Genomic DNA, 12,706 nt, shown 5'->3' on the forward strand with positions numbered 1-12,706 from the left:
GCCGCAGCAAGGCTAGGCTTCTCCGCTGCGGCCGCAGTGAGGCTTGGCTTCTCCACTCTGGCCGCAGCGGAGAAGCCAAGCCTCTTCAGTCTTCAGCTGTCTTCAGTCTTTGCTCCGTGCCTGCATATGCAAATTAACCCACCATCTTTGTTGGGTCAATTTGCATAGTCACTCTAATTGGCTGATGGGCATAGCAGAGTGATGACCAATTTACATATTTCTCTTTTATTACTGTAGATGCTAGAGGCCCCTCGTGCACTGGCGAGGTCCCTCAGCCTGGCCTGCAGTTATTGGGCCAAAACCTGCTCTTTGACATCCCCCGAGGGGTCCTGGATTGCGAGTGGGTGGTTCTCAGGTGATGCACCCCGGAATCGGGCTCCCTCCTCTCTGGTTCCAGGTGCGTCACCCAAGAACCACAGCTGCCAAGTCACCGCAGCTTGGCAGCTCCTGCGTTGAGCGTTTGCCCCCTGGTGGTCATTGCACGTCATAGCTACCAGTCAGGCAGTCGCTTAGGCTTTTATATATATATATAGATATGATTATAACATATATAGGTATAGTTTATATATATACTTATATGTATATGTGTTATAGAAATGATGCACATTTATCAGTGTTAGAGTTTGATTCTTAGGATATATATAGCCACCATTTCTGTTTCTTTTTTTTTTTTCGATTTTACTGAGATATGATTGACATATCACAGTTTGTCGGGGGGGGGGGGGGGGGGGTTGTGTTTTTTTTTATTAATCCTCACCCGAGGATATTTTTCCATTGATTTTTAGGGAGAGAGGAAGAGAGAGGGAAAGACAGAGAGAAACATTGATCTGAGAGAAACACATCAATTGGTTGCCTCCTGCACAAGTCCCAGCCAGGGCCCGGGCCAAGGAGGAGCCTGCAACCAAGCCTGCCCTTAACCAGAATCAAACCCAGGACACTGGCCTGCAGGCCGACGCTCTACCCACTGATCCAAACCAGCTAGAGCACACAGTTTCTTAATTGACATAAACATTGTCTTATCTAACAACTTTAGCATATTTTGGGGAATTATATCTTTTTAAAGAGTTTTAAAATAAAGATGAGTGGAATATATTTGGAAATGATCATATAGGTCTTAAAGCTGGTATGTAGTTTTGTGAATGTGTGTTTTCATTTTTGTTTTAGGCTGGAAATTATGATGCCTGTCTTCAACACCTTGCCTGCCTACAAGATATAAACAAAGATGATTATAAAATAATTTTAAATACAGCGGTAGCTGAGTTTTTTAAAAGTAACCAAACAACAACAGATAGTTTGAGACAAACACTTAACCAGCTGAAGAATCAGGTAATATACACAAATGAATTTAGCTATTATGCTCTCTAAATTTTAGGATAAAAATAGTTAAGGAAAATTAATGTGACTTATTGTCTGATATTCATAGCACAATTTCTAATATATCTGTAACATTCATTGGTATTAATTTTACTTGTATAAAATTATTATTCCAGGAAATGAAAGTTAAGTAATATGATTTTGTTTTCTATTGGGTTTTCTTACTTGAATAAAATAGATTTATATACCAAATTTGAATGTGCTTTGGGTAGACAGAGAGTCTAGCTTGAAAATGCAAAGTGGTGTAATTTTCTTTTGGTATCAGATGGTGACATTAGGGTTCTAGTAAAGCCCTTGGGAGTCTGTTTTCACTACCATGTATGACAAAGTGTATTTTGTTAATTACTTCAAAAAAATCTATCCTTTTTACTAAGGGAACAAAACCTGAACATCATAGGAAAATCAGAAAGTATACTTTCTAGTTATATGGCTTTGGGCAAGATAATTAAGCTTTTTGTGCTGGTTTCCTTATTTATAAGATGGAAATGGCAATATTATCTCTGTTCTCGAGGTATGGTGAGGATTAAATGAAGTGTTCTCTGTAAAAAAGGTTCAATGTAACAGGCCTGGCACATAGCTAAGTAGTTAGCTATTGTTTGTTCACATTTAAATTTTACTTTTGTTTTTACAAATGGAACCAAGTTTCTGTGTACATACTGTGTAACATGCTCATGGGAAAGGCTGTTTTGAGTTTGGCCCACTCCCCATGAGTCTACAAGGTGGAAATCCAACCCAGAAGCCATGCTGGCAGTTCAGCATTAAAGATATACCAGTATCTTCACAGTGGCAAGAAGGAGAATCACCTTGCCTTGTGCTAGGTACTTAATATTAAGTCCCATCAAAACAGTTTACTAAACAGAATTTTATTATGAATGGAATACTTTTTAGTGTGAGAGTAATTGAAATCTAGAGATCCTGTTGAAAATGTGGGAAAATTCAGAGTAAGAAACATTGGCCTGTGTTGCTGTTTATTCATGTAGATTTCTTTCACTTTTGTGCTTTATTTTCTGACTGTTGTTAGAGTATAATCTCTGTGGATTGTTTTATAGGTCCACTCAGCTGTTGAAGAAATGGATGGATTAGATGATGTTGAAAACAGCATGTTGTATTACAATCAAGCAGTCATTCTTTATCATTTGCGGCAGTATACAGAAGCCATATCAGTTGGTGAAAAACTTTATCAGTTTATAGAACCTTTTGGTATGTTATCTTTCAAGTCAGTAGTTTCCATATCTTCTCATACTTGCAAAGGTCTCTGGTGTTTGTACCCAGATAACCTAAATCGGAGTATTACATGTCAGTAAGAAAGGAAAAAAAGCTCTGTTCGGTTTTCTTAATGGTTAGAAAAGATAAAAAGTATATCACTTTCAGATGAATCCAGGTTTTCTTTTAGCACCCTCCCAACCCAGTTTTTTAAGATAACTGTTAGAATTGCTGTTTCTAATATGAAAGAGTTGCTGATTCGAGGGGTTTTCTTTGGTTGTGTCCCTGATCCTTTCTTACCTAAGTGGTGTATGAAGGAAGGCGTGTTTTGTAATGTTAGGGGACTGCGTAGTAATTTATTTTGTCTACTGCCTAACTGAAGTAGAGTAGATAGTAGAGAACTGTGTTAGCTTTTTTTGTTATCTTAACTAGCTTACAATCACTGGCCTCAAGAGTAGGAACAAAGGGAAGGGCAAAGGGAAAAGAGAGCAAATAAAGCAGCAAAGCTGGACGCAGGAAATGGTTGTTAGAGAGGACCCATGGTTTCCTCCCACAAGCACATTTCAGTTGTGATTCACATTTCTGTCTTTTTCTCCATGGTTACTTTCTTTTAAATTCAAAACGGCAATGCAGATTCCTGCTTTATAAACACGCGGTTGCTGATGTGGTCCCCTCAGGACATGTGGTGGGGTGGGGTGGCTCCCCCGTGATGCTTTGGGGAGAGTTACAGAGCCCCCTTTTGCTGACAGCTGGTTGAACAGCTGCTTACTATGGCTCCAGGGAAGCATTTTCAGGGCGCTTCTCTTCTTTCCCCCAATCCTGAGGGCGTGGTGGCTGGACATACTGCCCCCGAGAGACCTCAGTGGTGAAGCGTTGTGTAACGGGTGACCAGTCCTTTTCTTCTGAAAAGCTAGAAGTCAGAGTTATACTTCAAGGATGGCACGGATGTGGTTTTGCACACACACACACCACCCCCGCCCCCAAATAAAGATGGTTTTTAGAATTTCCAGAACAGTTCCTGAAATCCTGTTAATCTGCTAGGGTTGAGCAGAATCTAGCAACCAATTAGTACTCAAATGTATTTTTCTTCTTTGAAAATTATTATTTTTTTAACTTTACTACTTGGATTCCTTATTTAACATATATTTATTGAGCATATACTATGGGCCAGACACTGGGACCTAAAGATTGATGCAGTGAATGAAAGAAAAAAAGTCTTTACCCTTATTAAGCTTACATTCTAATGGGAGAGAGTGCTGCACAAGAAATATATTGTGAGATAGTTCAGTGCTGTGACGAAAAGCTAAAATTAGGTACAGAATAGAGCTTGACTGGGGATATTGTTTTTTTCGAGAGGAACAGCTGGAATGCCACTGTGATGAGCTGGGAGGGGGAAATGGTAGGAAATGAACTCAGAAGTAGCCAGGGACAGAACAGGTAAAGGATTGTAACCTGGGTCAGGATTTATTGTTTAAGTTGGAGGGAAGCCCTTGGAGATGCCACCTTTGCGTGTTAACTGCACTGATTTTAGTTTTAAATGGAAACCGCTCTGGCTACTATGTAAGAGCAAGAAGGGAATCAGGAAGACTTGCTAGGAGGCTTTTAAGGACTTCTGAAATTTTCTGTTCTTGATTATAGCAGCCTTCTTTTCATCCTTATTTTTCCTTTTATCTTCTCTTTGAAAGGAAAGGAAATAGTGTTATGTCATGCTGGGTCACCCTTCCTTTCTTCCTTGGGTTCTTCCTTTGATGTTCTTGTCTTTATATTTCTCTCTTGGCTGTTGCAATTTTCTGATATACTCCAATCCACACCTTGGTTCTTTTGTGTCTGCAATCAAATTGTTTCTTTTTCCCATCTCTGCACCTTGAAAGGAAATATATTTACCAGAGTCAAAGATCTTTTTAGAATTAGAAGGAACTTAAAGAGATAACCTGGTCCACCCCCCTGCCTTTAGGCAGGTAAAATGTTCTCCCCATTTTACAGGTCAGCCAGTTGAGGTCTAAAAATTAGTTCAATGACGTGTAAAGGCCACATAACTAGTAAGTAGCCAGGCAGGAATGGGAATTGAGATATCCTTCCACATAAAGTAAAATCGTCATCTCATGTGCTGGTGTCCAAAGGATGTTCAGTCACTAGACTTCCTGAAATGAGAGGTGGTGAGATGCCTATTGGGATGAAATGAGGGGCCATAAGATGCCTAATTGCAAGTTGTTTCCACCATGGCTCTAGGTCATTGGTTCTCAACCTGGGGGTCGCGATCCCTTTGGGGGTCGAACGACCCTTTCACAGGGGTCGCCTAAGACCATCGGAAAACACACATATATATATAATTACATATTGTTTTTGTGATTAATCACTATGCTTTAATTATGTTCAATTTGTAATAATGAAATCGGGGGTCACCACAACATGAAGAACTGTATTAAAGGGTCGCAGCATTAGGAAGGTTGAGAACCACTGCTCTAGGTGATGAAATTCATCTAAGTAAAGGCTTAGGCCTCGCTCTTTAGAGCTTTGGAGGGGCGGAGGGAGGACTGAGATGTTTGCTTCACTTTGTATTGTAATTTTTCTTTTTGTTTTATTTTCCCGCTCCCCACCCCCAGAAGAAAAATTTGCCCAAGCAGTGTGTTTCCTACTTGTAGACCTGTATATATTAACTTACCAAGCTGAGAAAGCTTTGCATCTTCTTGCTGTCCTAGAAAAGATGATTTCACAGGGAAACAATAACAAAAATGGAAAGAACGAGGTGAGTGTCCTAAAGTGATCAGACTGAAATTTAAATAATAAGGAACATTTGTAGTTATTTATTATTTTAATAGCTTTACTGAAATATTATTTCACTGTACAGCATGATGACTAGTTAATACTACTGTATTTCATATATGAAAGTTGTTTAGAGTGTAGGTCTTAAACATGTATGTATAAGAGTTCAGTTAAATAATCTGAGCATTATTCATAAACTGTAGTAAACTATTCCCATATTCAATACTTGTAATAGTTGGTGAAGTATAATTCAGTTCAACAGATGCCTCTGTGCTCTGCTTGGTACTAGGGTGACAACAATGAAAACCTTGCAGTTCTGGATTTTCAAGGAACTCAGGTCTGTGGGAGGGAAATACTGAGCAAATCTGCTCAGGGACTGGGAGGATGGAGGTTACGGAGTGTTTCAGAGAAGTTTGGATGTTTGACTTGGGCCTTTAAAGATGTAATAGTTTGACAAATCAGAAAAGGAAGGAAGGATGAAGCAGGATAACCATCCTGGCAGAATAAACAGCACAAAAGGTGTGAGAAGGTGTGTTGGGGGAGTTGTAGTCATCTGAAATGGGAAGTCGTGCCTGAGAAACGTAATGGAGATCAGCAGCAGGGGAGATTGGCCACTCGAATATGGGTCCTATTGTCAAAGGATTTTGAATACTGTACTAGGAATTTAGGGTATGAGGTTGGGAGTGTTTATGACAGAGAAAGTTTTTAAGAAGGGAATTACGTGATCGTGTCTGGGTTTTAGAAAGCTAAGCTGAGTTTTGCCCAAGTAAGACCTATGCGTTTTAAACCTAGTCTATCATTGTGCGCCACAGCGAGCTTCTCATAGGTAGAGTTTCCTGTCACACACTCCACACTAGTAAACCTGAATCTCTGGGACTGGGACCTAGGATTCTGAATTTTGAAACGTTCTCTAGGTGATTGAGATTCGCTCACTTGGAAATCTGTGATTTAAGTTGTGGTCAGAAATATTTCATTTTGATAAACTTTGTTCATCACCCTCTAGACTGGTAACAACACCAACAAAGACAGTTCTAACCATAAAGCTGAAAGTGGAGCTCTAATAGAAGCTGCAAAATCAAAGATACATCAGGTAATGTGACTTAAGAGAGGTTATACATCACATGTATTTACTTGTGGTTATGAATGATGAAGAATGTGATGGATCATTGAAGGCAGTAAATCATTTAAGACATGTATGTTTATCTTTGGGTATTGTAGTTTAGAAGCCATTTAATCCTTCTAAGTATACTTAAGGTGATAATGCAATATCATTTCTTTTATTTATTCAATAGAAGATTGAGAGAAAAAATGGTCTGGGAGTGTATTAGATGATGAAATCACATTCATTTAAAAAATTCATTGTTAATTAGCCATGTGCAGATAAGAATTGGTAGGATTTTTGCTTGGAACTTAAGTATAAATTTTATTCTACCATGTTTCTAGTTTTTTATTTTTTTTTTACCATGTTTCTAGTTTTTTAGAGTGTATTCCATTAATACAGTAAAAATAGATTATTTAAGATAATTTTTAACTTGCAAGTAGCTGGCATACCCATGTTGTAAACAGATTGGGTTTCATTTCCTTAACGAGAAAGCAGAACTGCTTCACTATGTGTAAATACACCATAGTTCTTACATGCTAGCATTTTTCCTCTGACAGTATAAAGTAAGAGCGTATATCCAAATGAAGTCTCTGAAAGCGTGCAAAAGGGAGATCAAGTCCGTCATGAACACAGCTGGAAATGTAAGTTTCTTCTTGACTTTTTTTTTTTCAATTTGTGTCTCTCATGTCCTAAAACTTTCTTATTTGTACAATTTGTTATTTGTCAGTTTTAAATAATTTATCTTAGTCTGTTATGGTATATTGTACTACCAGATATAAACCCTGATAGTGAACTATGAAGTAATGATCATACTGTGTCTACTACAATTTAATGCAATATGTTTCTGACTTAAAATTATCACAAGCATTTCTCCTTGGTATGTAGCCTTCAAACCACTATTTTAAATAGCTAACCAGTGTTCTGTGAGTTGTTTATCACAATTCATATAAACATTCTTTGTTATAAGACACTAGGATTTTTTTAGATTATACTGACAACATTAATTCAAGATTAACAGTCAAGTTGTAGCCCAAACATGCCCCTTCCAAATGATCTTTGGCCTGACAGTGCCTTCAGTTTGACTAGTGCTAGTATTTGAGATATAATTATTCCTTTCTTCCACCCCCTTTACCCCAGCTCCCGACTGAGAAATAATTGTTAAGATGGTAGTGGGAAGGACAGAAGTGAAAAATCTTGAGGCTTTTAGGATATTAATTGAAAGTATAAAATCATGCCTGGCCACAGTTGCTCAGTGGTTGAGTGTCTACCTAGGAACCAGGAGGTCATGGTTCGATTCCCGGTCAGGACACATGCCAGGGTTGCAGGCTCAGTCCCCAGTAGGGGGCATGCAGGAGGCAGCGGATCAGTTATTCTCTCTCATCACTGATGTTTCTATCTCTCCCTCCTCCTCCCTTCCTCTCTGAAATCAATTAAAAAATATTTTTTTTAAAAAAAGTATTAAATCATGACAAGATATGGTTTGTAGTAGGAATAGTTCAGGAAAATTGACCTTAGAAAATCCCTAGCAGGATTCAAATTAGCCACTGGGTCAGTACTCAAGTGATTTTTGAGAACATTTGTAGCCTAGACCTAAGAGGAGGGGAAAGGCCTACGTAGCCAGGCAGTCATTATGAATCCTTTTTTTTTTTTTTTGAGATTAAAAAAATAGCCGAAACCGGTTTGGCTCAGTGGATAGAGCGTCGGCCTGCGGACTGAAAGGTCCCAGGTTCGCCGAAACCGGTTTGGCTCAGTGGATAGAGCGTCGGCCTGCGGACTGAAGGGTCCCAGGTTCGATTCCGGTCAAGGGCATGTACCTGGGCTGCGGGCATATCCCCAGTGGGAGATGTGCAGGAGGCAGCTGATCGATGTTTCTCTCTCATCGATGTTTCTAACTCTCTATCTCTCTCCCTTCCTCTCTGTAAAAAATCAATAAAAATATATTAAAAAAAAGAAAAAAGAAAAAAAAGAAAGGTCCCAGGTTCGATTCTGGTCAAGGGCATGTACCTGGGTTGCGGGCACATCCCCAGTGGGAGATGTGCAGGAGGCAGCTGATCGATGTTTCTCTCTCATCGATGTTTCTAACTTTCTATCTCTCTCCCTTCCTCTCTGTGAAAAATCAATAAAATATATTTAAAAAAATAAAAAAATAAATAAAAGCATGATCCTTGCCTTAAAGGATATCATAGTCATAGGGAAAGGCAAACAGAAAAATAAATCATTGTAATGTAAGAAACAGTTGTTACCCCTGAGTCAGGGAGCACGTGAGGGAGAGCCTCGTTTTGGTGACCGTGACTTAACTGGCTCATTTATGCCCTTGAACGCAGGCCACCACAACAGTGTGATTATGATCTCATTGAGCATCTAAAAACAAATTATAAGTAACTGATGTTTTCTTTACAGTCTGCACCCTCTCTGTTTCTTAAAAGCAATTTTGAGTACCTAAGAGGCAATTACCGAAAAGCTGTGAAGCTATTAAATAGTTCAAACATTGCTGAACATCCAGGATTCTTGAAAACAGGTAAAAGAAAATGGTGAAATTTTTGTATTTTCTTCCTGGCTCTTCTACCCTTTGTTGTCCCCCCACCCCTCCAGTACCCATTTCTAATTCTGCTAAATTTTAATTTTTGATGTTTTTGTTGTCATGGCTTCCCCTTAGGGGCCCATTAACACCCAATCACTGAAATGATCTCTCAGACTACACAGATAATATGCTTTGAGAAAATTTTGCTTAGGATTGTCTTGGCTCAGATTTCAGAATTGATATTGGCAATCTCTAAAATGGAGTTGGGAGCAGGGCATGTTGTTGACTAGTCAACAGTTACCATCATTTAATAGGAAATATTTTTATATAATAGTTGTATATTTTATATGTTGATTTTGTATAATTATTAATTTTAAAATTGTTAATTTGATTCCCACATATAAACTTCATTTTTTTGTTGCTGATAAAATATGCTTATTAGAAGAGATCTGGGAATAGAATTTTTAAAAAATTGTTCACAATACCACTACCCAGAAGCAACCTCACTTAAACATTTTAGTGTATTTCCTACTATTTTTTTACCTAAGCATAGTTTTTCTCTTTTTAAAATACAGTCATTGCTTAATTTTAAAATAGTTCAAAAGCCAACATTTAGTTTTTAATATTAAGCATTGACTATCCTGATTATTTTGTCAATCTAGTCAGGCATTTTATATCATTGAGGAAAAGATGGACTATCAGTGAACTGTTTTAGAATGTTTGGGAAGCCATTTAGAAAAAGAAAACTAAAGCTTGGATTGCTTCCATTACACCAAAATACAGTCCAGAGAGATGAAGGATTAAAATGTGAAAATAAAATCACAAAAGCAACTTGGAGGAAAATACTAATTTTGTGGTAGGGGAGCCTTGATTAAACATTCTCCAAAATCTAAGAACCATAGCACTTGGGAAAGCTTACTAAATTTGACCACATAAAATATGAAACTTTTTATGATTAAAAACATAAACAATAAACACAGATACACTGGGCCAAATCACAAGACAGATGACAAACTGGCAGTGGGGGAAGTATTTGAAACAGATGTGACAGAAGGTTTCTAAACAGGTACCCAGTAGAAAAACATCTGTAACCAAATAAAAAAAGGGGTAAAAAACAGGAAGAGGCAGTGTTCCGGACAAGAAATACAAATGCCCAACTAGCATGAAAAGATAGGCGCTCAGGTTAGTGGAAATTTACAGTTTAACAAGCAAAAGCAGGATTTTATATATCCTGCTTTATGTATTTTTGCTATTCTTCACTTAACATATTTTCACTGTTTCCATATATACTTAATTCTTTCAGTTTCTACATAGTATTTTGTTATGTGGATGCAATACATATATATTAATTTACTAATAAATATTTTTTCCTTTTTTGCAATTTTTTTAATCTGTTGCCTATAATGATTTAAAATTACATCAGAGCCCAGCTGGCCCGCTTGCAGGCTCAATCCCCAGTAGGGGGCGTGCAGGAGGCAGCCAGTCAATGACTCTCTCTGATCATTGATGTTTCTATCTCTCTCTCTCTCCCTTCCTTTCTAAAATCAATAAAAATATATTTTTAAAAATAGATAAATAAAATTATATCAAAAAAACATGAACAGGCTAATTAAATCATTATGCAGGGTTGGTTTATTGCCTTTAATAAATGACATTTTAAAAGGACAGGGAATCTGGTAATAGATTTATTTTGTATATTGTTAAAAAAAAAAAAAGAAAGAAAGAAAGAAAAATAAACATTTACGAGGAAAAGAAAAAAAGGGAAAGGGATTTTGCCCTGGCAGGGTGGCTCAGTTGGTTGAAGTGTCGTCTGTACACCAAAAGGTTCCTGGTCAGGGCATATACCTAGGTTGCAGGCTCAATCCCAGGTAAGGGTGTGTATGGGAGGCAACTGATCGATGTTTCTCTCTCTCCCTCTTCTCTCTCTACATACCAATAAAAACATATTCTTAGGTGAGGATTTTTTTTTTAAAAAAAAAAGAGGAACGGGAGCTTACAAAGTTTTCAGATGTTTCCTAAATTTCAAATGCCTTATAAACAGTTCTATAGGGACTATGTGGAATTGCATATAGAATTAACTCATGTTAGATAAGCCCAATTCTTGTATGATGTACATCAACAGTAAAATTTGTCTGTGGACAAACTTATTTGTGTTTTTCTCAGGTGAATGCTTGCGATGTATGTTCTGGAATAATCTTGGTTGCATCCATTTTGCCATGAGCAAGCACAATTTGGGAATTTTCTACTTTAAAAAAGCTCTACAGGAGAATGACAATGTCTGTGCACAGCTCAGTGCAGGCAGCACTGATCCAGGTATGCCCTTTGCTGGGGAACAGTTTATATTTTACTACTTGAGGAAAGTCTGAGTTCAGAGAGCAAGCATCTGGTCAAAATGCATGCCGTGTGCATCTGTAATTATCACTGACCCTGCCCAACAAGTTTGACTGTGGGGATTTTTAGTAGATATTTGAATAGCAAGGAGTTAAGAGTAATTATCAAAGACATTTTAATTCCCTTTTTTTCATAGATTTGAAAATCAGTAATCCCATATGGTAATGTTAAAAAACATAGTAATTTTTGACGATTTCTTGATTGTGCCAAACTAATGTTATAGCTGCTTTTCAGGGTTTCACATGTGGTACTGTTGGCAGCACCTGGCAATCTTTAAGCAATTCCTGAAATTTATTCCTTTAATATTCATATTATATAGGTTCTTGATTTGAAATGCTTAAAATCAAGCAATCATTTAGCTTTGAATTTAAAAAACTATTTAATTGCCAAACCGGTTTGGCTTAGTGGATAGAGCGTCGGACTGCGGACTCAAGGGTCCCAGGTTCGATTCCGGTCAAGGGCATGTACCTTGGTTGCAGGCACATCCTCACATGGGGGGGCGTGCAGGAAGCAGCTGATCGGTGTTTCTCTCTCATCAATGTTTCTAACTCTCTATCCCTCTCCCTTCTTCTCTGTAAAAAATCAATAAAATATTTTTTTTTTGAAAAAAACTATTTAATTTATGAAAAATGTATTCAAAATCATTAATAGTCTTATTTTATTATTGATGGTGAAACTCTGAGTGAGTGAGTGAATGATTGTTATCATAGGTATAGCACATTAACTTTTATTTCCACAGTAAAATTCTGTAACACCATAACATTAACTGATACTTCTGGTTAATAAAAAGTACATGACAATAATTAACCAAACTTAAAGTAAAAAGAGTGGAATCTTTTTACAGACTCTAAAATGTGTAAGATTCAAAGGCGTGAGAGTGGGTCCTCTCTCTTCTCTTTGCCTTCCTGGAGTATTTGTGGCCTGGGTTGCTTCTCACTTGTTGGCAACACAGACAACGGAAATGACTCTGGCAAATACTTGTGGGTTGGGGGCTGGAGATCATCATTGATGAGAGCTATTAAACTTCACACTGGGGTTAGTGGTATTAAACAAAGTAGTGTTTAAGTACTTAGTGGAATGAATGTTTTCCATTAAGTAACTGCTATTTTAAATCTAATGATTGATTCCCACCTAATGTTTATCATTAGGCAAAAAATTTTCAGGACGACCCATGTGTACATTGCTGACCAACAAGAGGTATGAGTTGCTGTATAATTGTGGAATTCAGCTTCTTCACATCGGAAGACCTCTTGCTGCCTTCGAGTGCCTGATCGAAGCTGTTCAGGTGTATCACGCCAATCCCCGCCTCTGGCTGCGGCTGGCTGAATGCTGCATCGCTGCCAATAAGGGGG

The 12,706-nt window shown here is 37.9% G+C and overlaps 1 protein-coding gene across 3 annotated transcripts in view; it reads left to right on the top strand.

Annotated features, from left to right (window-relative positions):
- CNOT10 (CCR4-NOT transcription complex subunit 10) overlaps positions 1-12,706 on the top strand; it is a gene marked incomplete at its 5' end in the record, with an annotated part of 53,208 nt that overhangs the window by 14,113 nt on the left and 26,389 nt on the right. For all 3 annotated transcript variants that reach the window (XM_081106199.1, XM_081106200.1, XM_081106201.1), the window contains 8 exons: positions 1,165-1,326; positions 2,424-2,574; positions 5,181-5,323; positions 6,344-6,430; positions 7,000-7,083; positions 8,843-8,960; positions 11,127-11,276; positions 12,503-12,705. In XM_081106199.1, the coding sequence (XP_080962325.1) occupies positions 1,165-1,326; positions 2,424-2,574; positions 5,181-5,323; positions 6,344-6,430; positions 7,000-7,083; positions 8,843-8,960; positions 11,127-11,276; positions 12,503-12,705 (1,098 nt within the window). The remainder of the gene's footprint in view (positions 1-1,164; positions 1,327-2,423; positions 2,575-5,180; positions 5,324-6,343; positions 6,431-6,999; positions 7,084-8,842; positions 8,961-11,126; positions 11,277-12,502; position 12,706) is intronic.

Source organism: Myotis nattereri, assembly GCF_964212035.1.
Source record: "Myotis nattereri genome assembly, chromosome: 14".
NCBI classification, from domain to species: Eukaryota; Metazoa; Chordata; class Mammalia; order Chiroptera; family Vespertilionidae; genus Myotis; species Myotis nattereri.